The sequence below is a fragment of the Dermochelys coriacea genome, chromosome 1 (assembly GCF_009764565.3).
Source record: "Dermochelys coriacea isolate rDerCor1 chromosome 1, rDerCor1.pri.v4, whole genome shotgun sequence".
In the NCBI taxonomy this organism is placed as follows: Eukaryota; Metazoa; Chordata; order Testudines; family Dermochelyidae; genus Dermochelys; species Dermochelys coriacea.
This window is the reverse complement of record NC_050068.2, coordinates 151661347-151686948: the sequence shown is the minus strand read 5'-3', so window position 1 is coordinate 151686948 and position 25602 is coordinate 151661347. Positions and strand designations below refer to the sequence as shown.

At 41.5% G+C, this 25602-nt stretch overlaps 1 protein-coding gene across 4 annotated transcripts in view; it reads right to left on the bottom strand.

Annotated features, from left to right (window-relative positions):
• SYTL5 (synaptotagmin like 5) overlaps window positions 1-25602 on the bottom strand; it is a 177367-nt gene that overhangs the window by 60749 nt on the left and 91016 nt on the right. For all 4 annotated transcript variants that reach the window (XM_038387843.2, XM_043505622.1, XM_038387845.2 and 1 more), the window contains exons 4-6: window positions 17255-17370; window positions 12287-12419; window positions 2636-2761 (exon numbers count right to left, since the gene is read on the bottom strand). In XM_038387843.2, coding sequence (XP_038243771.1) covers window positions 2636-2761; window positions 12287-12419; window positions 17255-17370 — 375 coding nt within the window. The remainder of the gene's footprint in view (window positions 1-2635; window positions 2762-12286; window positions 12420-17254; window positions 17371-25602) is intronic.

Here is a 25602-nt window from a genome sequence, read left to right as displayed (position 1 = left end):
TCAAACCGGGCCTTAAAAACCTCTAAGGGTGGAGATTACATCACCTCCCTGCATAACCCATTCCAGTGCTTCACCACCCTCCTAGTAAAATAGTGTTTCCTAATATCCAACCTAGACCTCCTGCACTGCAACTTGAGACTATTGATCCTTGTTCTGTCATCTGTCATCACTGAGAACAGCCGAGCTCCATCCTCTTTGGAACCCCTCTTTATCTAGTTGAAGACTGCTATCAAATCCCCCCTCACTCTTCTCTTCTGCAGACTAAACAGGCCCAGTTCCCTCAGCCTCTCCTCATAAGTCATGTGCCCCAGCTCCCCAGTCATTTTTTTTGCCCTCCGCTGGACTCTCTCCAATTTGTCACCATCCTTTCTGTAGTGGGGGACCAAAACTGGACAAAATATTCCAGATGTGGTCTCCCCAGCGCTGAATAGAGGGGAATAATCACTTCCCTCGATCTGCTGGCAATGCTCCTACTAATGCAGCCCAATATGTCATTAGCCTTCTTGGCAACAAGGGCACACCGCTGACTCATATCCAGCTTCTCATCCACTGTAATCTCCAGGTCCTTTTCTGCAGAACTGCTGCTTAACCAGTCAGTCCCCAGCCTGTAGCAGTGCATGGGATTCTTCTGTCCTAAGTGCAGGACTCTGCACTTGTCCTTGTTGAATCTCATCAGATTTCTTTTGTCCCAATCCTCCAATTTGTCTAGGTCACTCTGTATCCTATCCCTACCCTCCAGCATATCTACCTCTCTACCCAGTTTAGTGTCATCCGCGAACTTGCTGAGGGTGCAATCCCTCCCATCATCCAGATCATTAATAAAGATGTTGAACAAAACCGGCCTCAGGACCAACCCCTGGGGTACTCCACTGCCAACTAGACATTGATCCATTGATCACTACCTGTTGAGCCTGACAATCTAGCCAGCTTTCTATCCACCTTATAGTTCTTGGGTCAAGGCCCTGGCCTGGGCTTGGGTTAGCCCTGAGGAGCTTCTCCTCTCTCCCAATTTCACCCAGCTCTGCCCCTGACCAAAAGCAGGCATTCCTTCTTTAACTGGCCACCGGGTTCTTCACTGGTGATCATTCTCTTGGCTCTTCTAGGCCTCTGGAGGACCGTCTTGTTGGTCACCTGGTCTGAGTGGATTTTCCTTGGGCAACAAGTGTCAAGGTGCTGATACCTCCAGCAGGATTCAGAAAAGGTCTGACATACCCCATCCCAATCAGGTGCTGAAGTCTTTTAGCAATCTGGCAGCAGGTTCTCAATTGGAGCAATGTGTCATAGCTCCCCTGAGGTATGACAATTTACATCAGTTGATTATGTGCCCCCTTATTGTGAGGGCTGAGCGCTACAAAATCAAGTGGTTTGTCACTGCTTGTTTGGAATTACCATCACAGTACACCAGGGGGCTGTAGGCCTTGCCCAGCACTATCAAACAGCCAGAAAAACTCACTGCTTAACAAAAAATTAATAATAATTTTTAAAAGTACTTTCACACATACTCTCTTCATTCTGTTGCCTTTTTATGGAACGAGTCTTGTGGTGTGTTAAGAAAACACGTTACAGAGCAGTGGGATCAATTGCTCTCATTAGATAATGAGGATAGAACAAGCAGTAAGGAGCAGCACAGAAAATTTACTTACAGTTGCATAACTGTTCTTGTTATTAATAGAACAAACTCCTCTGGGAGACTATGGAATTCCCATCACTTCAGATATTCAAAGCTATGTGTAACACTGATCTATTACAGATGGCTCAGGGATAATTAAATTATTTTTCCCATGGTATGAAGGATGGATTTGACCCCACTAGGCCAACCCACATGATTTAAGGATACCAGCATAGGAGTTGGCAACAGACCATTCTTAGTGAAAGCTCTGGACACTGGAATTAGTTCCACCCTTTGCCCACCAGAGTTCATGTTGGCGAGTACTGTGTATTTCCACTTGTGGAAAGTAAGGAAAACAAACCCATCCAAGTGTTCAGGTGCTACTGTATATATGTTTTCAGTTGCTAAACAATATTGGAAATTTCCATTTGAACATTAAGTGAAATTACACTATTTTTCAATCCACATCAGGTGAAACAATCTAGGCAGGTGAAACAATCAACACTGAGTGAAAACAATTTCTATCCAGCATAATTTATCAAATAAAAATAGTAGTAGATATCAGTTGGCCAAATTCTGGCTTTATTTTTGCATATTACAAAATCTGCATTCAAAATATGGGCATCAGGTTATTTATACTCAACAGTATCACTGTTTGTAAATAGGCAATAATTGAGGCCTCTTACACCAGGAAAAACTGATCAAGGAATTCAGTTAGATATAATCAGAATAATTATGGAAAGACTATGGAAGTGAAACATTTTAAGAGCTCATCTGACATTTTGCCCAAGTTAGATATTGCTGTCAGCTTTATGCTTGACTGACTACAGGCTCCGTTTTGCAAGGTGCTGAGCAGAGCTGGCCAAAATAATTGACCAAAAAGGACAAAATTTTCCTGAAAAATGTTGACTTTTTCAACCAGCTCTAGTAGTGCTGAGCACTCAAGAGTACAAAGGACTATACAGGACTGTTCAGCGCCTTTCTGGATCAAGCTCTGAGCTATCATCAGACTTCACTGTCCCTTACCTGTCAGAATAGGGAGTTGACCTGATACTGCGTAAACTTTGGGCATCAGCGTCCGAACTGCTGCTTCTGCCATCTTCGGCTTTCACATTGGCGATTTCTCCTTTGGTCATTGCCCTGATGACCTTCCTGAGGAGTATAAATTAAAAAAAATAAAACAGGGTGAAAATGTAAAGCACACAACACTTAAACCAATGTTGCTTTTGTGAGATCTTTCCTGTTAGAAAAAAGAGAAGGCAATGGTTCTGATAGCACCATGCTGTGCTTCTAATGGAAGTGTTTTGAGTATTGCTGAGGTCAAAAATGGAAGAGGCAGTCACAGGTTTAGAAAAAGGCTCACCTATCTCTCTGACTCACATAAATAATAATACTGCCATGTATATTACAGTAGTGCTCAAAGCATGCCAGGAGTTGTACCAACACATAAGACGATATAGAGCCTGCCTCAAAGAGCTTACGAACTAAAAAGGAAAAAAAAAACAGAGGTGGAAAGGGGCATGATTAAGGCCCTACTTGAACAGCAGGATGATTGTCAAATAATTGCGGCTGAGTTGCGGACAAGACATGGAAAATTCCAGAAAAGTAATAATGGACCTATATTAATTGCAGTAATTTGGAAAAGTCAGAGAAGACCTATTTGTTAAAGAAAAAATTGCTGGAACTATATAAACACTGAAGTATTACATTATGCCTTCTAATTTTTTTTGATAACCAGACATTTTGCTGCAACTATATTACAATCATTAATGCACAGGGCTGACAGCGGGCGGCTGATAAAATTGCAATGGAAGCCTAATATTGTGGGATCTGCAATTCTTGCAATATTGTGAATTAAATAGGGCCTTAGGTATGACATTCAATCAATGTGGTCAGAGTGACAACCTCAGCTAGTAGTAGTTCTGATGGCACATGATAGTTCCTTTTGTTTCCTTTTTATTTGTTGGGGGTGTAATAGTTGGGTAATGAGATAAGAAAGGAGAGAAGCAAGAAGGGATAAGTTTGCGAGAATGAGAGAATGGGACGATGGCATAAAGAAAAGCAGACAGAAAAGGAGGAGATGATGAAAAGGGGAAGTGGAAAAGTCCTGTGTTGTGACTGGAGCAGAGTTTTATCATTCCCTCCCCCCTCCAAGAGGCCAAGTAAAGATGTCTCGGGTGATGTCAGGAATCTGAGGGTGTGAAGCTGGCTCCTAGTGTGGGCTGCTAAGGCACCTTAGTTAAATTTACTGACGGAGACTATACATTATATATTAGCTGTGTTGCAATAACAGATGTAATTGTTTCCACGGCTTTTCAAAAAACTGTGTAAAATGACTCTTGGCAATTGTAGGAAGTGCTTTGCTCTGATCTTCCAGTTATAAGATCAATCTCCCATAATCAGTGACAGAAATATACTGCAGAACTGTTTATCACAGAGGGTGACTTCTTGGTAAGCTAATATTCCTTTTTTTCTTCTTCTGGCCCTCTTAGATAGCTGCTAGATGCACACTCAGCAAACTGATAGACAGGCGCAGTGTCTTCAAGGAGAGAAGACTGCCCAAGATAAAAGGGATCTCAGAGCTTCTGAAGGTAAGCTACTGTTGACAGCAGATGGAGAATCACTTCCATTTGGCAGCATAGCACTTCCTTGTAGAGAGCTTCCTGCTGCTAAGGATGGACTGTACCTGTTCGGAGCACAACCTTTCTCTAAGCACCAGATGGAGGGAGGCTGGGTTTGGAATGTTGGTTCTGCCCCCTGTTCTGAGACAACAGGTTCAGAAACAGGTACATACATATGAATGGGCGAAAGGCCACCAAATTGTCTTGGCCACCAAGGTACGGCCAGGATTATTGTTGCCTTGTCTTGCTTTGACCTTCTTGAAGACATGGGATAATAGACATATATTAGCAGACCTGACCATGGTACCAGAAAGGCATTCTCCTGGAGTTACGCCTATGGGTACTCAGGAGCTGTAGGCATTTCTTGTTTGCTTGAGTTGTAAAGAGGTCCCACAATGGGAAACCCCACTGCCAGAAAATGTACTGCATCACAGAAGAATGGAGCTCCCACTTGTAATCCTGGTGGAAATACCTGCTTAGATTGTCGGCTAAGGTGTCCATTGCTTCCAGGAGGTGTGCTGCTAAGGATGTTATCCAATGCCAGATCCACCAGTTCCAGAGCATGACTGCTTCCATGCCAAGGGGCAGACTTTGTTTCTTCCTGTTTGTTTATACAAAATACAGTAGTCATGTTGTCTGACATGAGTTAGACATGTGCGGACTGGATGAAGGGTAGGAACCTCTTGTATGCTTTATGCACTCCTGAGAAGTCTGATGCATAGTTTGGATTCTTGCAGAGTCCAGGATCCCTGAGCAATATAGTCCTCCAGATGCACTCCCTAGCCCAGAAGAGAGGCATCTTCTTATGAGCGTCTTTGTGGGTGGTGATGGGGGGAACATAGGGAACCCCTATGAAAATAGTCTCTTTCGTTTCCCACAAAGTGAGAGATATGAGGATGTTTGGAGGAAGTGAAACTCATTTGTCCAGGGCAACTGTGCTTGGGAGCACAGACTGTCCACAACCATGCCAGGAGGCACCAGAGGTGGAGCCTCACAAAGGATGTCACTTAGGTGCAGGAAGCCACGTGACCTAGAGGGACCATGTCGGACAGACTGCCATCTGGGGGCTGAGTCAGAGCTGGGTGATGATGTCCCTCATCATGCAGACTCCGTCCAGTGGTAAGTATGCTTTGGGTATGTAAGTATGCTCTAGGTCTCACTAAGAAGCCAAAGGGGAAAACTCTGTAGTGAAAGTGATCGTGGTGCACCGTAAAGCGCGGGCCTCGCTTGTGAGCTGGATCAATGTCTATATGAAAATATGCAACCTCCAAATCAAGGGCCACAAGTCAGTCACCTTCATTTAGGGTTGGGATTATTGAGGCCAAGGTACTCATCCTGAATTTTGAATGGCGTATAAAGACATCAGCTTGTCTGAGGTCCAGGATTGGTCTCCAGACCCTCTTACTTTTGGGTACAAGGAAATATCTTGAACATCAACCCTTGTCCTTATGTTGAGAAGGCATAGACTCTATTGCCCACAGCGGAATTAAAGAGTTCACCTCCTGTTTGAGAGACCTCTTGTGAAGAGGGCTGGGGAGGGGCATTTTGGAGAAGGAGTAGAAAAGAGTTCTATGGTGAGGCATATCAAGATTTTCTCTAGGACCTCTCTGTCCAATGTGATAAGGTGCAACATTGGAAAGAAATGGGACAGGCATCCCACCAAAATACCTTTTCCACGGGAGGCTGGGATTGAAGAGGGGAAAGTAGTGGTGCACTGTGACTGCCATGCTGTACATGTGTCACTTCCTAGGAAGCTCAAAGGCCCTTTGATCACAGATGGTCTGAGAGCCAGGACAGTGTCTATGAGTTCCTCCTGTGCACCAGGATATATATCCCTAAGAAGTGGAGAGCTGCACAAGACTCTTCAAGGGAATGAAGTGCCTCATCTTTCCCTCGCTGAACAGGTTGTTACCCTTGAAGAGGGTATCTTTTACTGTTGCCTGGACCTTCTTGGGGAAACCTGAGGATTGCAGCCAGGAGGCCTACTTCATCATGACCAAAGTTGTCATATCTGCTGCATCAAGCAACGCTTGCAGGGACAATCTGTCAACCAATTTCCCCTTCTCAAGGCCTACCTGGAATTGGAGACTACACTCCTATAGCAGCTTATTAGCTAACTCCAACAGTTTGGATATCAATACCTGGTAATTCACTATGTGAAATAAAAGGCTAGATGATGAAAAATTCTTTCTGCCAAAGAGATCCAGTCTCTTGGCATCCTTGACTGAAGGGGGTGGACCTAGGCTGGTGCAGCATGCTGCCTTCCATGACAGTCTGGACCATGAAAGAGTTCGGATTAGGATGAGAGAACAAATATTCTGCCTCTTTGATGGAACAAAGGAATTTTTGTCTGCTCTTTTTGGGAGAGTGGCAGGGATGGCTGGAGTGTGCCCCACCACCTTAGCAGCTGCCAATATGGCGTCATTACCAGGAAATGCCACCTTGTCCGGAGGATGTCCAGGAGCTTATGAGTTGGATCTTGGACCTCCTCCAGGGGGATCTCGCCAGTTTCTGCAATCCTCCTTATGAGGTCTTGTTACTGTCTATAGTCATCTAGTGGCCAGAGTTAGGCTGGTGCCACTCCCTCATCTGGAGAGGAGGAGGAAGAAAGTGCTATCGGTGGATGCAGCGGGGTACCAGCTGGTCCTCTTCCTCAAAACACTCCTGGGGGGACTCAGGCTCGTGGCTTGGAGGTAACCTCTGTTGAAAGCATTGCCCAGTCTGAGGCTCTAAAGTAAGGATGCCCAAAGCCTCAGTATGGCCCCTGTCGGGGGATCATATGGGTATGGGGGAGAGTCCCGTGAGGGATACCACTTGTCCCTATACCAATAATGTGCTCAGTAAGAATGTGGAGGCATTCAGGGGGTTCTGAAAGCCCTGTCAGGGCTCATCTCATGCCTCAGGACCATGGGTGGAACCACTGGCCCCAATTCTTGTTCATCAGTGAAGCTGGGCAACTCCTGTTCCCCTGATGGAGCTGATGTTACCATTTTGCCTTGTGATGTTGTGGCTAGTGGAACAAACCAGCAGGTGGTGTACTGAAGGTGTTGGAGCCTTTACACCATGACTGGTATTCAGAACCAGCAAAGGCCGTGCCATCGTTGTACGGTTGTCCCTGGGCACTACGTGGTCTGAAAGAATCAGTGACTCTGGATTGGTGTAGATCAGAAGGTTGTCAAGAAAGGAATATGCAGGTCTAACGGGTGGAGAGTGTGAGGGTCTCTGGATGGGTCCCCACATGCAGTTTTGTGCAAGGCGGTCTTCTTGCAGCATGGTGCAGAAGGTGAATGGTCTCTTCTCTCTTTAGGTGGTGCAGGGATCAATCAGACCCCTTGTATTGATGGTTTCAAAGCACTCAGCTCTCAGTACCATCGGTTCCACATGCTTCCCGTGAGCTATAGACACACTCACACCTGGGTGTGGAGTCTCACTTGGTACTAAGGGTAGGGGAGAAGCAGTCCTCTTCCTAAAGGACTTGTGAGGCAATTTATCCTTCTTCTTACGGGGGTGTTTATCCTTACCCGTCTCATGCCTCCACTTAGATAATGTCAGGCACTGCAGTTCTCAAACCCAGGCCCATGGGGTTGCCAAGCAAAAGCCTTACTCTCCATGCCACCATGCTGCAAGCTGAGATGAGGGAACTACAACTAATGCCCCATCACCAGAGACTACATCCACTGACTCAGCAAGGTCAGATGACTAGCAACAGACTGCTGATTGGACACACCAGGCATAAAGCTGCCTGTTCCTGTTCCACCTCTTGTCTGAGCAACTAGTTGCTAGGCTTGCTTGTGCCCAGACCCCTGAGACCAATTTCCTGCCCCCTTGCCTGGTTATTGGTTCTCGTTCCTGTTCCATTAAGTACTCGCAGAGTCAGAACTCCCACAACTGTCTGGTCCAAGGGGGAAAGAAACAGCAGATTGCACAGTTGGAGGGAATGTCTGTTTCCTGAGACAGTACAGGCAGCTCTTGTGAAGGTCATTGATTGGGAAGACTTGGCAGCAGGCCAGACAGAGCTAAGAGCCTGGAATCATGGGCATACTAAAAGCCCCAAATGGTAGAAAACCCCTAAGTTTCAAACTATCTACTAACACTAACAGCTAACTAGTAGGGCTGTCAAGTGATTAAAAAATTAATCGCTATTAATTGCACAATTAAAACAATTAATCACACTATTAAACAATAATAGAATATCATTTATTTAAATATTTTTGGATCTTTTCTACATTTTCAAATATATTGATTTCAATTACAACACGGAATACAAAGTGTACAGTGTTCATTTTATATTTCTTTTTTATTATAAATATTTGTGCTGTAAAATAGTATTTTTAATTCACCTCATACAAGTACTGTAATTCAATCTCTTTATCATGAAAGTTGAATTTACAGATGTAGAATTATGTACAAAAAATAACAGCACTCAAAAATAAAACAAAGTCCACTGAGTCCTACTTCTTGTTCAGCCAATCACTCAGACAAACAAGTTTGTTTACATTTATGGGAGATAATGTTGCCTGCTTCTAGTTTACAATGTCACCTGAAAGTGAGAACAGGCATTCACATGGCATTGTTGTACCTGGCATCGCAAGATATTTATATGCCAGATGTGCTAAAGATTCATATGTCCCTTCATGCTTCAACCACCATTCTAGAGGACATGCGTCCATGCTGATGATAGGTTCTGCTCGATAATGATTCAAAGCAGTGTGGACCGACGCATGTTCGTTTTCATTATCTGAGTCAGATGCCACCAGCAGAAGGTTGATTTTCCTTTTTGGTGGTTCGGGTTCTGTAGTTTCAGCATCGGAGTGTTGCTCTTCTAAGACTTCTGAAAGCATGCTCCACACCTCGTCCCTCTCAGATTTTGGAAGGCATTTCAGATTCTTAAACCTTGGGTCGGGTGCTGTAGCTATCTTTAGAAATCTCACGTTGATACCTTTTTTATTTTATCAAATCTGCAGTGAAAGTGTTCTTAAAACGAACAACATGCTGGATCATCATCTGAGACTGCTAGAACATGAAATACATGGCAGAATGCAGGTAAAACACAGAGCAGGAGACGTACTATTCTCCCTCCAAGGAGTTCAGTCACAAATTGAATGAATCTATTATTTTTTTAACGAGCAGCATCAGCATGGACGCATGTCCTCCGAAAAGGTGGCCGAAGCACGAAGGGGCCTATGAATGTTTAGCATATCTGGCATGTGAATACCTTCCAACGCCGGCTACAAAGGTGCCATGCGAACGTCTGTTCTCACTTTCAGGTGCCATTGTAAGTAAGAAGCAGGCAGCATTATGTCCTGTAAATGTAAACAAACTTGTTTGTTTTAGCGATTGGCTGAACAAGTAGAAGAATTGAGTGGACTTGCAGGATCTAAAGTTTTGCATTGTTTTGTTTCTGAGTGCAGTTATGTAACAAAAAATATCTATATTTGTAAGTTGCACTTTCACGATAAAGATTCCATTACGGTACTTGTATGAGGTGAATTGAAAAATACTATTTCTTTTGTTTATAATTTTTACAGTGCAAATATTTGTAATACAAATATAAAGTAAGCACTGTACACTTTGTATTCTGCATTGTAATTGAAATCAATATATTTAAAAATGTAGAAACATATCCCAAAATATTTAATAAATTTAAATTGGTATTCTGTTGTTTAGCAGTACAATTAAAACTACGATTAATCACGATTAATGTTTTAAATCACGATTCATTTTTTTGAGTTAATTGCATGAGTTAACTGCAATTAATCAACAGTCCTACTAACTAGCTAAGATAAAACTATGTAAAAGAGAAACAAAACAGTTCATGTGGGAACACTAGCAGAAGCTGTGGGCACTGGAGGGCTCTGTCTCAGACCAGGAGCGGTAGAAATGAACTGGGGAGGTTGCTGGTTCACACCATCCCTTATCCTCTTGGTTTAGAGTACAAGGAGGTGTAAGGCACAGCCATGGACTAACAGACACTGCTGTTGAAAAATCTTTCAGCCTTAAGCACATGGAGTGAATGTGCACCCACAGAGACTATACAAAAGGACCAGCACTTAAAGAATAATACTGTGTGCCATACTAGTCACCCCATCTCAAAGAGGATATTACAGAACTAGAGGGGTTCAGAGAAGGATGAGGAGAATGATTAGTGAAATCAACCTAGAAATACTCTCATATGGAGACTGAAAAGATTGGGATTGTTTATCCTAGAAAGGAGATGAATAAGAGGGAGTATTATAAAGGCATACAAAATAACATGTGGCCTAGAAAAAGTAGACCGGGAGCTACAAGGGGACAGTCAATTAAATAATAAGTAAGCAAATTCACAACTGATCAAAGAAAATACTTCTTTGTAATTAGGCTGTGGAACTCATTGCCATAGGAAGCTGTTGAAGCCAAGAATTCAGCAAGATTCAAAAATGAATTGGATATTTACATGGATAATGAGAATGTCCAGAGTTATGAAGATTAATGATAAAATGTTGGAGGAATTATTAATAATTTTATATATTATTATTATTGCCTTGTGTTCGGGCAATCAGCCAAACTCTAAGTATTAGAGACCATGATAAGGCCTAATATGAGGGACAGATAACCCCAAAGCTGTCTAGTGAGGGTTTCTTACACTTTTCTCTTGAGTTCCTGCACTGGTCCAAAGTCAGTGACAGGATACCAGATTCTGTAAAGCTTGGGTCTGACCCAATATGACAATTTCCATGTTTTCCTAGCTTTCTCTGCAATAAATCTTTTCCCTATGGAGATGATTTGTCACTTGAAATATTGACATTTTAACCATAGCAGATTTTCCCATTGGGGGGTGAATTGCAATAAAAAGGGAAGATAAGAAACAGGCATAAATCAGTTCTCTAAACATTTAGTTACTGTGCTACTAAGTGTTCACAGCAAAGACGGTAAATGCTCCACTCCACTAAGGAGGCAGATTTTCAGGATACCTTCACCATGGCTATTATCTGCATGAACTGTAATTAAATGCAATTTTTAGTGCCACCGATTCCTTAGGCTGTATCCTCTTCATCTGCATAGGAGTACTCAGAAGCAGCAGCTGCTTCTTTTATCCAACATTAATGAGGAAAAATCAAGTGAAGTTTCTGATTGATTGTCAGAGGTCCAGTTCGCTCCTCTATTCCCTTGACCATCACAGCCCTCATAATTTACATATTCTATATGCTGTAGATGCACCTGGATAGCAATTCAGTCAGTAGTAATTAGCAAACTCTTAACCAAGAGCTTTTCCTATGAAGAGTGACTATAGGATCTATGTTCCATGTCAAAATTTGCTCAATTTACCAATAAAAAGTTGTTTTTCTAATTGCAAGCCTGGATAACTCAGCCCACGATTGAAAGCTAAGTTGAGTTCTGTCCTCCCCATGCATCAATACCAATTTATGCCCCAGTAACAACTATTCAACCCCACAGCACATATATCGTTCATTCTTTACAAACATGCAGCCCCAGATGCATTACGACACATTTTATTGAGGGAATATTCTGAAAATAATGGGGTTGCACAGATGTTACTGGGGCCGTAGTATGCCCAGGCATCATTTTTATTTACTGAAGATGATTCATAAAAAGAAAACATAGCTTTCTGATCACAGGGGGAGTTCACAGAGCTGGAAGTTAGGGGCAAAACATAATTTTACTTGTTAACAGAGCTAATTTTATGCGGAAACCACTCAGAGGAAACAAACATGGATGTTCAAGGTGCCATTTTTACAGCCATTTTTCAGAGTAGAAGCACACTTAGAAACACTTCAAATTCGAAGTATAACCTCTTACCAGGAGGAAAAATCCAATAGCTGCCATTGCCTTTTGCTGCTACCTTGTAGCAAAAGGTAATTATAGCTGCATTTCCTAGGAGACTGCAGTCTAATTATAGCAATTGTTTCAAAGCAGATTGTTTCTAACCCTGGGAGATTTTGGTGTGATCTGCAATACTGGAGACACAGAGAGAAAGAGAGACTGGAGAGACTCAAAAGAAAATGTGCTCAGAGGTGCTGTACTCTGAATTATCAGTTTCCAAAGTTCAAGACTTTACCCTATCTTTCTGGGTCCACTGAATATTGATTTCTGCCCACTTGTGGAGGAAGCTGGGGTATCTTGCATTTGCTCTGCATTCTCCTGGGCGTGATCTTTGGCTGGCCCTCCTTCTTTCTTACCAGAAACAGTATCTGAAGGAGAAAAAAAAATATTCGGAGAAATAAAGGCAACATATGCCAAGTTTGCATCTGATATAAATAGAATATTGTTTTTAAATTAATAAAAAACCTGTTCAGACTATCACAAAGCCGTTTTTGCATAGCTCAGTTTCTTTTTTAAATAAGAAAGCATCACAAAAGTAACCAGTTTAGGTTTAGTTATTTTAGAACTTTGATGCAGGTGGGTTGTTGTTGGTTTTTTCTTTTGTTTCTCAACATTTTCCATTGAATTATGCCCCCAACTTTGTTGCTAATTAATAAATTAAATAAATTTAGTGATGGAGGAACATGGAAAAAAAAACACACTTTGCAGTTTATAGCTCTTCCTGTGTTAAGTGAGAGAGCACATTCTCTGCATTAAAAATGTTTTCAACTGGGAGGAAAATGTGGACAAAATGCTTTGGACATTACTTTTTCTTCTCATAATACATCTAACAAAATTATAAATACACAAATACAGCAATATAAACAAAATATACATCTCAATATCTTGCATAAAATAAAGACAGAAAACCAAGAATGCTAGTCATGTGCCAATGGATAATTCTTGAGGTGGCACACACACCAGAAATTTTGCCAAGTAGACTATCAGAATTCATAGTAATTTTTTTTTAATAGCAGCCAGCCCTCCTTCTTCCTAAATACACTTAGTCACTGTAACTTAGCTGCTGAATATGATAATCACTACCTGAAAACACAGGCTGTACTTAGATGGTGGCATGTGGGTGAAGTGTTAAAATAGTTCATCTGAGAGGAGGGACCCTTGTATTCAGAAATAACTCCTACTCCTTCAACTGGTGACGCTGTAGTGGAGGTGAGACATGCACGCAGCTCTGAGGAATGTAATATGTGCTATCCCCTGTTGGATCAGTGAAGCAGACCATATTATCCATGTGTAAACATGTATGTGCATGTGCAATGGGTATCTAAGTGATGGGAAAGTTAAGATGTTGCCTCAGCATAAAGAGGTACAAAGAAGCTGGTATACAGCCTGTGATCTAGCACTTAGCAAGTCTTCCCCCACGCAGAATAAGAAAAAAAAAGTTTAGTATAGTACAAAGAATTACAATTTGAGTTCCATGGAGGGGAAAAAGCACTGGCAAAGATGGAAAAATCATGGAGCAGGTCCTCAAGGAATCAATTCTGAAGCACTTAGAGGAGAGGAAAGTGATCAGGAAGAGTCAGCATGGATTCACCAAGGGCAAGTCATGCCTGACTAATCTAATTGCTTTCTATGATGAGATAACTGGCTCTGTCAACGAGGGGAAAGCAGTGGAAATGTTGTTCCTTGACTTTAGCAAAGCTTTTGACACGGGCCTCCCACAGTATTCTTGCCAGTAAGTTAAAGAAGTATGGGCTGGATGAATGGACTATAAGGTGGATAGAAAGCTGGCTAGATTGTCGGGCTCAATGGGTAGTGACCAATGGCTCCATGTCTAGTTGGCAGCCGGTATCAAGTGGAGTGCCCCAAGGGTCAGTCCTCGGGCCGGTTTTGTTCAATATCTTCATTAATGATCTGGAGGATGGCGTGGATTGCACCCTCAGCAAGTTTGCACATGACACTAAACTGGGAGGAGAGGTAGATATGCTGGAGGGTAGGGATAGGATACAGAGGGACCTAGACAAATTAGAGGATTGGGCCAAAAGAAATCTGATGAGGTTCAACAAGGACAAGTGCAGAGTCCTGCACTTAGGATGGAAGAATCCCATGCACCGCTAGGGACTGAATGGCTAGGCAGCAGTTCTGCAGAAAAGGACCTAGGGGTTACAGTGGAAAAGAAGCTGGATACGAGTCAACAGTGTGCCCTTGCTGCCAAGAAGACCAATGGCATTTTGGGCTGTAAAAGTAGGGGCATTGCCAGCAGATCGAGGGACGTGATCGTCCCCTCTATTCAACATTGGTGAGGCCTCATCTGGAGTACTGTGTCCAGTTTTGGGCCCCACACTACAAGAAGGATGTGGAAAAATTGGAAAATGTCCAGTGGAGGGCAACAAAAATGATTAGGGGACTGGAACACATGACTTATGAGGAGAGGCTGAGGGAACTGGGATTGTTTAATCTGCGGAAGAGAAGAATGAGGGGAGATTTGATAGCTGCTTTCAACTACCGGAAAGGGGGTTCCAAAGAGGATTAATCTAGACTGTTCTCAGTGATAGCAGATGACAGAACGAGGAGTAATGGTCTCAAGTTGCAGTGGGGGAGGTTTAGGTTGGATATTAGGAAAAACTTTTTCACTAGGAGGGTGGTGAAACACTGGAATGCATTACCTAGGGAGGTGGTGGAATCTCCTTCCTTAGAAGTTTTTAAGGTCAGGCTTGACGAAGCCCTGGCTGGGATGATTTAGGTGGGGATTAGTCCTACTTTGAGCAGGGGGTTGGACTAGATGACCTCCTGAGGTCCCTTCCAACCCTGATATTCTATGATTCTATGATAGTTAGTGTTTAGAGGTCAGCATAATTCATGCTGGAATGTCTGTATGTAAGGATCCAGAAAATGAAATTTGAGAGATCTTGCACTACTGAATAATTTGTCTATGTTTATTTAGGTCAAGATCACATATAAATAGTAAGCTCTTCAGGGTAGAGAGGGTGTTCTTTTCAATGTTCTGTAAAGTATCCGGTACTCTTCAGACCTTAGTTGCAAAACAAAAAAGTTGACTAATATATAATTACTATTGAAATTCAGTGATAATTGGGAATTGTTTAGGAACACTTTACTAGATGTCAAAGAAGCCACAATCAAGGAAGAAGGCCATATTGGTTAAAAATATCACTGGGTTTAGAAGGCAACTATAAACAATAAAAAAGATTAAGAAATAACAAATGGAAGAAAGGGGAAGTTGATAGTAATGAATGTAACTGTAGAAAACTGAAAAGGGAACCAAAGGGACACAAGGAGAAATCTATCGCCAGCAGAGTTAAGAACAATAAGGAGTTTTTAAAGTATATTAAGAACACAAAGAATCCTAACAATAATATCATTCCATTACTAAACGGAAATGATAGAATTATCAATAATAATGAAGAAAGGCAAAAAATCTTGAATAAATATTTGTTCTGTATGGGGGGGGGAGGACTATGTAATCATGTCATATAACACAACACTCTCTCCATTCCACTAGTATCTCAAGAATGTTAAACAGGAGCAACTAAAGTTAGACAGTTTAAATCAATTTATCAAGATAATTTGCATCCAAAACTTTTAAAAGAGCTGGTTGAGGAGCTTGATGGACTGTTAATATTGATTTTCAATAACTCTTGGAACATCAGGGAAGTTCAAGAAGACCAGAAGAAAGCTAATGTCATGCCAATATTTTAACAAGGTAAACAGGATGACCCGGGTAATTACAGGCTTGACAGTTTGACATTTATCCCAGGCAAGATAATGAAGCAACTGATATGTGACTTGATTAATAAAGAATTAAAGGAGTGTAATATAATTAATGCCATTCAGCATGGGTTTGTGAAAAATAGATCCTGTCAAACTAACTGGATACTTTTTTTTTAAAAAAAAAAGATTAAAAGTTTGCTTGATAAAGGTAATAGAGTTGATGTAATAGAGAGACTTCTGTAAGGCATCTGACTTGGTACCACACGACATTTTGTTTAAAAAGCTAGAATGATACAAAATTAAGATGGCACACATTGAATTGATGAAAAACGACAGGTTTCAGAATGTAACTGGAAATGGGGAAATCATCATTGAATGAGTATATCTCTAGTGGGGCCCTGCAAGGATTGGTTCTTGGCCCTTATGCTATTTAACACTTCTAGTAATGACCTAGAAGAAAAACATGCAATTATTACTGATAAAGTTTGCAGAGAGAGTGGTAAATAAATGAAGAGAGCAGGTCACTGATACAGAGATATCTGGATTGTTGGTAAGCTGGATGCAAGCAAACAATGTGTGTGTTAATATGGCTACATATAAATGTATATATCTAGGAACACTGGAAGAAGGCCATACTTACAGGATGGTGACTAATCTGGGAAGCAAAAGATCTGAAAAAGATGGGGAGAGGGGTTGCGATAGATAATCAGTTGATCATGCTGTGGCCAAAAGAACTAATGTGATCATGGAATGCATAAACAGGGGAATCTCGCGTAGAAGTACAGAGGTTATTTTACCTCTGTATTTGGCACTGGTGCGACCACTGCTGGAATAGTGGGCATCAGAACTGGCCACAGAATTCAAGAAGGATGTTGATGAGTTGGAGAGGGTTCAGAGAAGAGCCACGATAACAATTAAAGGTTTAGAAAACGTACCTTATAGTGATAGATTCAAGGAGTTCAATCTGTTTAGCTTAACAAAAAGAAGGTAAAGAAGTGACTTAATTACAGTCTACACATACCTACATTGGGAACAAATATTTAATAATGGGCTCTTCAATCTAGCAGAGAAAGGTATAATACGATCCAGTGGCTGGCAGTTGAAGCTAGACAAATTCAGAGTGGAAATAAGGTATAATTTGAACAGTGAGAGTAATTAACCATTAGAATAGTTTACCAAGGGTTGTGGTGGTTTCTCCATCACTGGCAACTTTTAAATCTAGATTAAATGTCTAACAGATCTGCTCTAGGAATTATTTTGGGGAAGCTCTGTGGCCTGTGTTATGCAGGAGGTTGGACTAGATGATCACAATGGTCCCTTCTGGCCTTAGAATCTATTACTCTATTGAAAGTATTGACCCAGGCTAGGAGTTCTATAATATGAAGGATAAAACCCACATTGGTAAAACATTTTGACAACTAGGTTAAAATATAAGTCTAAACAGAGAACAACTTTTCTTGTGCGTTCTTATTTTTACCTGGGACTTTGCGTAGGATGGACTGTCTGACAACATCAGTTCCAAGGAGGTTGGATTGTTTGAAGCGCTTTGCCCTCTCTTCAAAAAACCATTCACCTGTCACTATCCTTAGCTGTCTACATGAGAAAGAAACCAAACAAAATGCACACATGAACTGTTCCAACCAGCCTAAACTGTTTCTTAAATCCTCAGGACGTGGTCCACTCAACATGCACACATACAGCTATGGATCACAGTCACACAGTACAAGCTAAAGAATCAAAAATTAGCTTGCAAAGTGTAATATAATAGAATAGATTTGGTAGAAAAATTGTGAAAACTCCCTCTTCCCCAAGTGAAAAATGGCTTTTTGGTTAAATGGAAGCTTGCATAAATATTGATTTTCATCAAAATTTTCATGGTTTCAGGAAAAACTGGAAACCAAAACATTTTTGATCATCAGTAGAATTAGAAGTTCTTGATTTTGTATTTAGTGTCCAATAAACATTTTCAGTTTTTAGTTTACAATGCTTTCCCCTGCCCCAAATGTTTTTTAAGAGATGGGATGAGGGATAGATAGGAGGAGAGGAGAGCAGCGTCAGAAGTGAGGGTGGAGCAGAGAGGAGTAGGAGACACAGGATGGGGCCACAGGAAGAGAAGTCTCTACTAGGGCAACCCCCACCAGACCCTGTTGTCTGCAGAAGCTCTGCTTTGTTTTCTGCAGAATTGTTGGAAGGTTTGTACTGAATGAGACAAGGGACTACAGGAAGAGAAAGGAGTGTCTCATGATTAAGGCAGCTGAAGGTTTCCCTGGGGAACTGGATTCTATAGCAGCCTCTGCACAGAGTTCCTGTGTGATGCTGGGTAAGTCACTTAAAACAAATTTTTCACAGGTGTTCCTCATTTTCTGGGTAAGCAATATGAGACCCTGGGGTCTGATTTGCAGCAGTGCTGAGCATTCAACTGAAAGAAATGGAAGCAGTGATTCGAACATGTATAATGTTAAGTACTCTGAAGAATCAAGCCCTTAGGTATCCAAAATTAATTGGATTTCTGAAAATTGAGGCCTGAACATCAATGTGTTTCAGCTCCCCAATTGTAAAATTGGAAAAATAATATCACCTAATCTCACCAGAGCATTGTGTAAGGTAATCTGATGTCTTTATCAGCTGCAAATCACAACCCCAACCACAATATAGACATCACCATATTGGGTGTCCCTTCGTTCCCAGAGGCCCTGTTTAGTCATATGTGAAAAGCAGTTTGGTGGTCCCATTCTAGCTCACATAACCACCAAAACTGAATCAGATATGCGGTTTCTGCTTAGGAGAGGCCCAACGCTGTCTGGAAGAGCAGCATTTGGCAGGTCTGCACTGAGGCGCGCTAGCAAAACTGTACAATGAAGTTTACCCAGCGCTTGCTTGCCACATGCTTGGTTACTTACTGCTACCAGCTCTCATTTTTACAAGAACAAAGTCAATCAAAGCATTTTTAAAGTAAAATAAATAAGCCTGATTTAAAAGGCTGTCTTATCTCATAATTGCTTAATAATAATAGAAACCACTACATACAAAAGGATTTCATTTTTATTTATGGAAACTGGTTGAAGGGGAAGAAGGAGTTACTATAGACTGCATCAAATCTTGAGTGTCCACTGGTCTCCATAGCTATTTAAAAACTACTACAATCATTTTTCTCAACACCTGTAAACTCGCTGAAATCAACCCTAATGCTGGGAGGCATTTCCAGTAGTGCATAATCTGGTATTGTAACAAGGAGTGGTCCATCTCCACCCTCAAGTGCTCCAGGAACCTCTCAGACTCTGCCCATTGAGTGGCAACTTTCTGTGATTTATATTCACGAATACCAATACTGTCACATGTATATACAGTGCTTCTCTACCTTTAGCCCTTTCCTGCAGGGCTGAGGAGGAACAGAGGTCTCCCTTCCTTGAGATCTCTGCACAAACTGGGATGAGCTAACCATGGTCACTACTCTTCTTCCCCAGTACTCTTCTCTTGTGTACTTCTTATACGCCTCTGCTGATGGACTACTGGCTCATCCAACCTCCCAGCCTGATCAGCCAATTAGCTAACACATCCCCAATCAGCCTTCTCCAGGGGGAGCTGATTGATGCCTAAGTGGTCAGAGTGCCGGGCTCACCAGCTAGCTCCCAGCACTCCGTCACAGATATAAAACCACAAAACAACTGTACTCTTGTATGGCTCCACTAGCAATGCCGCCTGTATCAAGAAACATATATGCACTAAAATCACAATTTTCCCTCTCTTGGGCAAGAATTATTCACACACACACACACACACACACAAAAATACATTTTAAGATTACTGACTTTAACGGTCCCCAAGCTGATCTATGGGCTACATTTCCATCATTCTTAGCTTGTAGCCTGTTAAGAGTATTACATCCTACATCCTTGACTGGCAGAATTACTTAGCTTTATAGTTCTCAGGCCCTTATAAGAATTCATCCTTGAAAAGTCAAGAAATGTGGAAATTCAGTCAACATTGGTTGACAAAAGTCCTTAGTACTCTGAATTGTTTGAACATCTACCCCAATGAACTTTTTACATTTTGAATAAAAGTTGGTGTTACTCGTACATAAAACATTCATGTCTGTAAAACACTCTTCCAGTCTGTTAAGAAGTCTCTTTTTGAAATATTTTCAATTGATAGTATCTGTGTAAATTAGCTACATGGATCAAGTTCATAATAAAGAAGTTTTGTGAAAACTACTGATCTGCAGAATGCTGCTTCTCTGAAGTACCTAGAAGGATGTCCAACACTGATATTCTATTCAGGCAGCAAAGCAGTCCTATTCTGTGCTGTTATTTTCTGTAAGATATGTTATTGATGCTAATTGTTATCTTTGGAAACGCAAATGACAGTAAATGGTTTTATGTTTAAGTGTTGCCACTCCCACTGACATCTCAGTGAATACCATCAAGACACGTTTAGCTGCAATGTGCAATCAATGCTTAATTTCAAAGTATACAAGACTACACAAAAAACACCTTGGGCATGGCTACACTGGTAACTTCAAAGCGCTGTCGCGGGAGCGCTCCCGTGGCAGCACTTTGAAGTGCGAATGTGGTCACGCGCAAGCGCTGGGAGAGAGCTCTCCCAGCGCTCCTGGTAATCCACTTCCATGAGGAGATTAGCTCCAAGCGCTGGATTTTTCACACCCCTGAGCCAGCAAGTTAGAGCGATATCAAATGTAAGTGTAGCCAAGCCCTTTCTCATGTTATTCCCCATGGAAATACAAAAATTATAGCAAAAGGTGATGTGTCCATGAAGTAACAGTTAAAAGCTTTTGAGTACAGAATTGCGTGTTGTAGAGAGCTAGGTGACTACAAGTATTTCCCATGAATATTCACTCAAAACACTGATTTAGCGCCATTTGTGTTCATGACCAATTTGTGCTTGAGTACTACAAACATCCAGGAAAATCTGACCCCCAAGTTTATAGATTAATTAAAAATTCTTGCTATTGGACTCGCAATTTCATGTGCCGGGTCCTTTAATATTCTTGTGCCAGTGGGTTGAGCCAACATCCCTTGCACTGCCCTACAAGTGCTAGGGCTGTCCCTAGTCACGATACAGAAGCAGGCAAAGCCTGATCAACGAGGATTAGTGGAGAGATTACCCTGGAGAATAGATCCTTCAGGGATCATCAGGTAATAGTACAGATACCTATTTTAGTTGCAATCCCTTAACACAACAGAATCTGGATAAGTATGGAATGAAAATGAAAATGGATGAGTAGCTCTTGGATAAGCCAACAGGCTCAGTACTTGCTAGCTAGTTAGAATTCCTTGAAGTCACCAATGCTAGGTAAATGGCAGGTGAGGTGAGGATCATATAAACCTAATTTAATTATTGTTTTTGTAGCTTGCATCAGGGACCCTTAGTGTTCTGAATGCCCTTTTTTATTATTGTAGGGTGCAAATTAATAAATACAGTAAATTACAGACAGACTGGCATAAAAGATGATTTTGTCTGTGATACAAAATGCAAGAGTAGAATAATGATTGACATCATCCTGAACCTTTCGCTGTGACGCTCTTCAAAACTAGGACTCTTCCTTATTTGGTTTGTGAAGCAGATGCTCTTTGCTTAAGGCTAAGCCTCGAAGATATTTTAAGCCAAATTACCTGTCAATGTAACTCCAGTTACATCAATGAGTTACACCAGCAGTGAATTTGGCCAACAATTTTTCCCCTTTATCTGTTCAATTTATTGCAGAGGTGGAGGGAAAAAGGAGAATCTTTTCTGTTTTCTTTTTAAATAATTATAAATAATGTTATATAATGCATGAAAGATGCTAGACATGAAAGCATTCTATATGAGCATGGTGGGTTGTCAAATAAAAGGCTGAAAAAACAGTTTACAGTATTTTTGGCTATTTCATTTATAACAAATTGTAATGCCAGAACCCCACTACCATGCCAACTTGTAACAATGCTACTGCGAGAGGCTGATTACAGGATAGCTAAGAAAAGTTCATTTAATCAGAAAAGGCAATTCATTGAATCATCAATACTCCCTCCAAGTGGCACATAAATGCAAAATGTACATTTGGATCTCATTGGATGTGGCAAATGTCTAGTATAATTTGTGTGGCCTGAAAAACAAGTAGAAGCTGCTGACAGAAGTTCCAATTTATTTTTGGCAACAAATGCTCTTGGGATGTTTCATCTAAATTAAAGCATTTAATAGGGCTGGGCAGTGCTTTGGTGAGATTAACAACTCTCCTGTTTAGTCGTGTACATCCTTCGCATCTGCAAGAAACTTCATTGTGAGATCTGCATAACTGCTTACATGTCTAACGGATTCTTGGTAATAAGTAAATACTGTGTGTTCACTGGTTCTCAATCCATGACCCACAGACCACTGGTGGACTGCTGACGAGTTTTGGGTGGTTTGCTAATTGGTTGCCTGAAAATGAGCCATGCAGTGATTTCAAGCATGATGAGGACTGCTACTTTGTTAAATAAAATAACCTAATTTCCATTTATGAGAAAGAATGGAAGAGTTAAGTGTTGTAACAGATCCTTTGCATGACACATCTAATACCTCCACATAAGGATTTCTCTCTTAGGACACTCCTACAGCAGAAGCTACTAGCCTCACTATGGCTCACACTGTTATGGAGCTGGTGCCCACCTGCAGAGGCCCTTGATCCTAAGGAAGCTTGCAACACTGCAGCTATTAAGGACTTAATTCCTGCTTGCTAGGTCACTGTTCCTGAAAATGCAAATTGGAAGCTAAACAGAGATGGAATGGAGATGTTAAAGAAGCCATTTCATGTTGGTTTGAGCAGGCAAGAAACCATGTGACTGTGCAGTATTATGAAGGACTCTGGAACTATGTGGCAGTACAGCTAAAAACTATAAATTGTATTTTCATTCACCACTCTAACCAAATTGATCATATTAAGCAGAAGCTACTGTATTTTAAAATCTAAACGCATCATTGCCACCACATTAGATTTATTTGTTCATGAAACTGACAAATTTGACATAAACATGACAAGTATGTATTCAATATAAGTATGTAAGCAGAGTCAGGAGGAGCTCTACCCTGACATCTGGTGGCAAGTCATGGTGGATTGTGGAAAAAAACTTCAGGGACTGATCTCATTTGCATAGGCACACCCACCTCGCCTAGATGGTCACTTTGTCTGCTGTAGGAGCTCCAGTTTCTCTGTTATTGGGGCAGGAATAAACTTATTATCCTGATTATGTGAATTAAGGACAGTGGAACTGTACTTGGCCTTTTGTTATGATGGAGGGACTCACCATCAACTAAGCAGCACTCGGTAGGCAAGGGTGATGGGTTCCAAAACCCAGTGAAGAGAGAGAGGCTGGGGACGGGTATTAATGCCTGGTGGTATGGGCCCCCTGGTGAAGGTCCTACATGCCAATTTCACCTTCTCCTCTCTCCATTGTGGAATATCAGAGCTAGTTTTGATTCTAATAGGAGTCGAGTTACAGGCTGCCTAGCTGAAATCACTTTGGGCCAATGGTGCACCAGCACTGAGGCTCCCCTACTACAAGCTGAAATCACTGAAGAGCTAAAATTACTAAGAGCTGAAATCACTGAGCATCGTGTTAAGTAGTGGGGGGGCCCGAAGCTATATTGCGGAGCACTTTGCAGGACAGCTGGAGCAGCAGATGGGATGGCTGGTGGAGCAGTTTCCGAGACAGCTGGAGCAGCTCACGGGATGGTTGGTGGAGCGGAGCGGAGCAGAGCAGAGCCCCACGGAAAGGTGGGGCAATTTGGCTTCGGAACATGTAAGGTGCCCATTAACCCCCCCCCCCCCCATTTCCACCCAGGTTGGGAGGTAAAACTCTGCAGATAAACTTTTGAACTCTGGGGCTGCACTGACCAGGGACAGAGACTTTTGGGTTGTTGGACTTTTGGGACTTTGGGTGACTTTTGGGTTACTGTACTCAAGAACCAAAGGCCCAATTTGTTTGGGGTGGGTTTTTGCTCATGGGTTGTTTTATGAATCCTGTTGGTGCGGTTTCCCCAACATAATGCCACATTGTTTCTCTCTGTTATTAAAAGGTTTTTGCTACACTCAGACTCTGTGCTTAGGAGAGGGGAAGTATTCCTCTTAGAGGCGCCCGGGGGGGTGGTATATATTTGTCCCAGGTCACTGGGTGGGGGCTCGAGCTGGTTTTGCATTGTGTTATTGGAATGGAACTCCTAGATACTGAACCCGGCCCTTGTTGCTGCCAACTCTGACGGGCAGAAGGGTTACATATAATTGGTGGTCATATTTTTTTTCTTTTCAAAAGTGGTGCAAGGCATGAAGAAGGTTGACAGACACAATTTAGATGCTATTTTACATTGGGAAGCTGGTGACCAATTCAGATTGTAGCATTACCTGATTGGTAATGTTTAAGAAAAGCACTGTAATAAATGTTTATACCTCAGTAACTTTAGAATTGCTTTCCTGTGAGATAGACTAAGCCCATTCTTCTCCTTCAGGACAGCTACAGAATTTATCGAGGGTTCAGAATAGTTCTACTCTTAAAACTGATTTGAACAGACATGCCTGAAATAAACAATAAAAGTAAAACCTATCATCTGCTGCATGAAAAGTGGAGAATAAGGACATATGGATTCTTACCAAGCATTTGACCTCTCTGGCCAAATCTAGTGCCATCCATAGTGAAAGAAAATCAAAAGTAGACAGTCATAGCAACTGACAGGTTGAACAGTCTTGGAAACCTCAGTGTCACCACCTTATATCTTTGTCTTTTTCATCATCAATGCAAAAAAAATTTAGGATCTTGAGTCACAGCAGCCTCGATTGTTAAAAAGCTCATATCTCATAGACTATTTGTATAGAAATACGTATCTTCTAATAAGGCAAGAGAGTCCAAGAGTTAACTGTCAGACACCCCACACTTTCAATTTTTAGTGAACAATTTACTGAAAGGGCTTCAGGTTACAGTTGCTTAATCCTTCATCTCCTTTAGGAGTGTCAGATCCATTTACCTACAAAAATACTTTTTCATTCAAAATATAAAATGAATTCCTAAATCTGTCTTGAAGTTTGAATTTAATAATTGCATCTCACATTCCAAAACTAAAACTGAAGAACTAGAAATGAAACTGTCTCTTGCACTCTATTATTTTCAGACACTGATAACTGTAACAAGATGGCAGTGTTTTTCCTAGCAGTCTATTTTTCTTTCTCTAAATCCTGATGTGGGACCAAACTGCATTGTATGACTTAGATAATTTTTTAATATATTTAATGGGACACCAAACCAAAGCTTTTAGAGTATTTTTTTAAACTGACCTGAGATCCAAATTCATATATGAAAACATAATATTCTTTTACTTACACTCCTCCAAAAGCCAACCTCTTGCATTCTCAATAGCATGTGTAATGATAAACAATACCCTGTCCAATGCATTTTGTCAAAGTATGGTTTGGATGGGTTCTTCAGTATAGCGCCAGATAGAGTGTATTGAGACCAATAGCTTTAGTGAGCAAGCAAGAGGATTATGATAGCAGTAACTTTGTCTGCTTGCTCTTACCCCTACCTTAAATGCCTGGGATTGTTTTAAAGAAAATCATGCACAATCATAGAATCATAGAAGTGTAGAACTGGAAGGGACCTCGAGAGGTCATCTAGTCCAGTCCCCTGCACTCATGGCAAGACTAAGTATTATCTAGACCATCCCTGACAGGTGTCTGTCTAACCTGCTCTTAAAAATCTCCAATGATGGAGATTCCACAACCTTCCTGGGCAATTTATTTCAGTGTTTAACCACCCTGAACTTTTTCCTAATGTCCAGCCTAAACCTCCCTTGCTGCAATTTAAG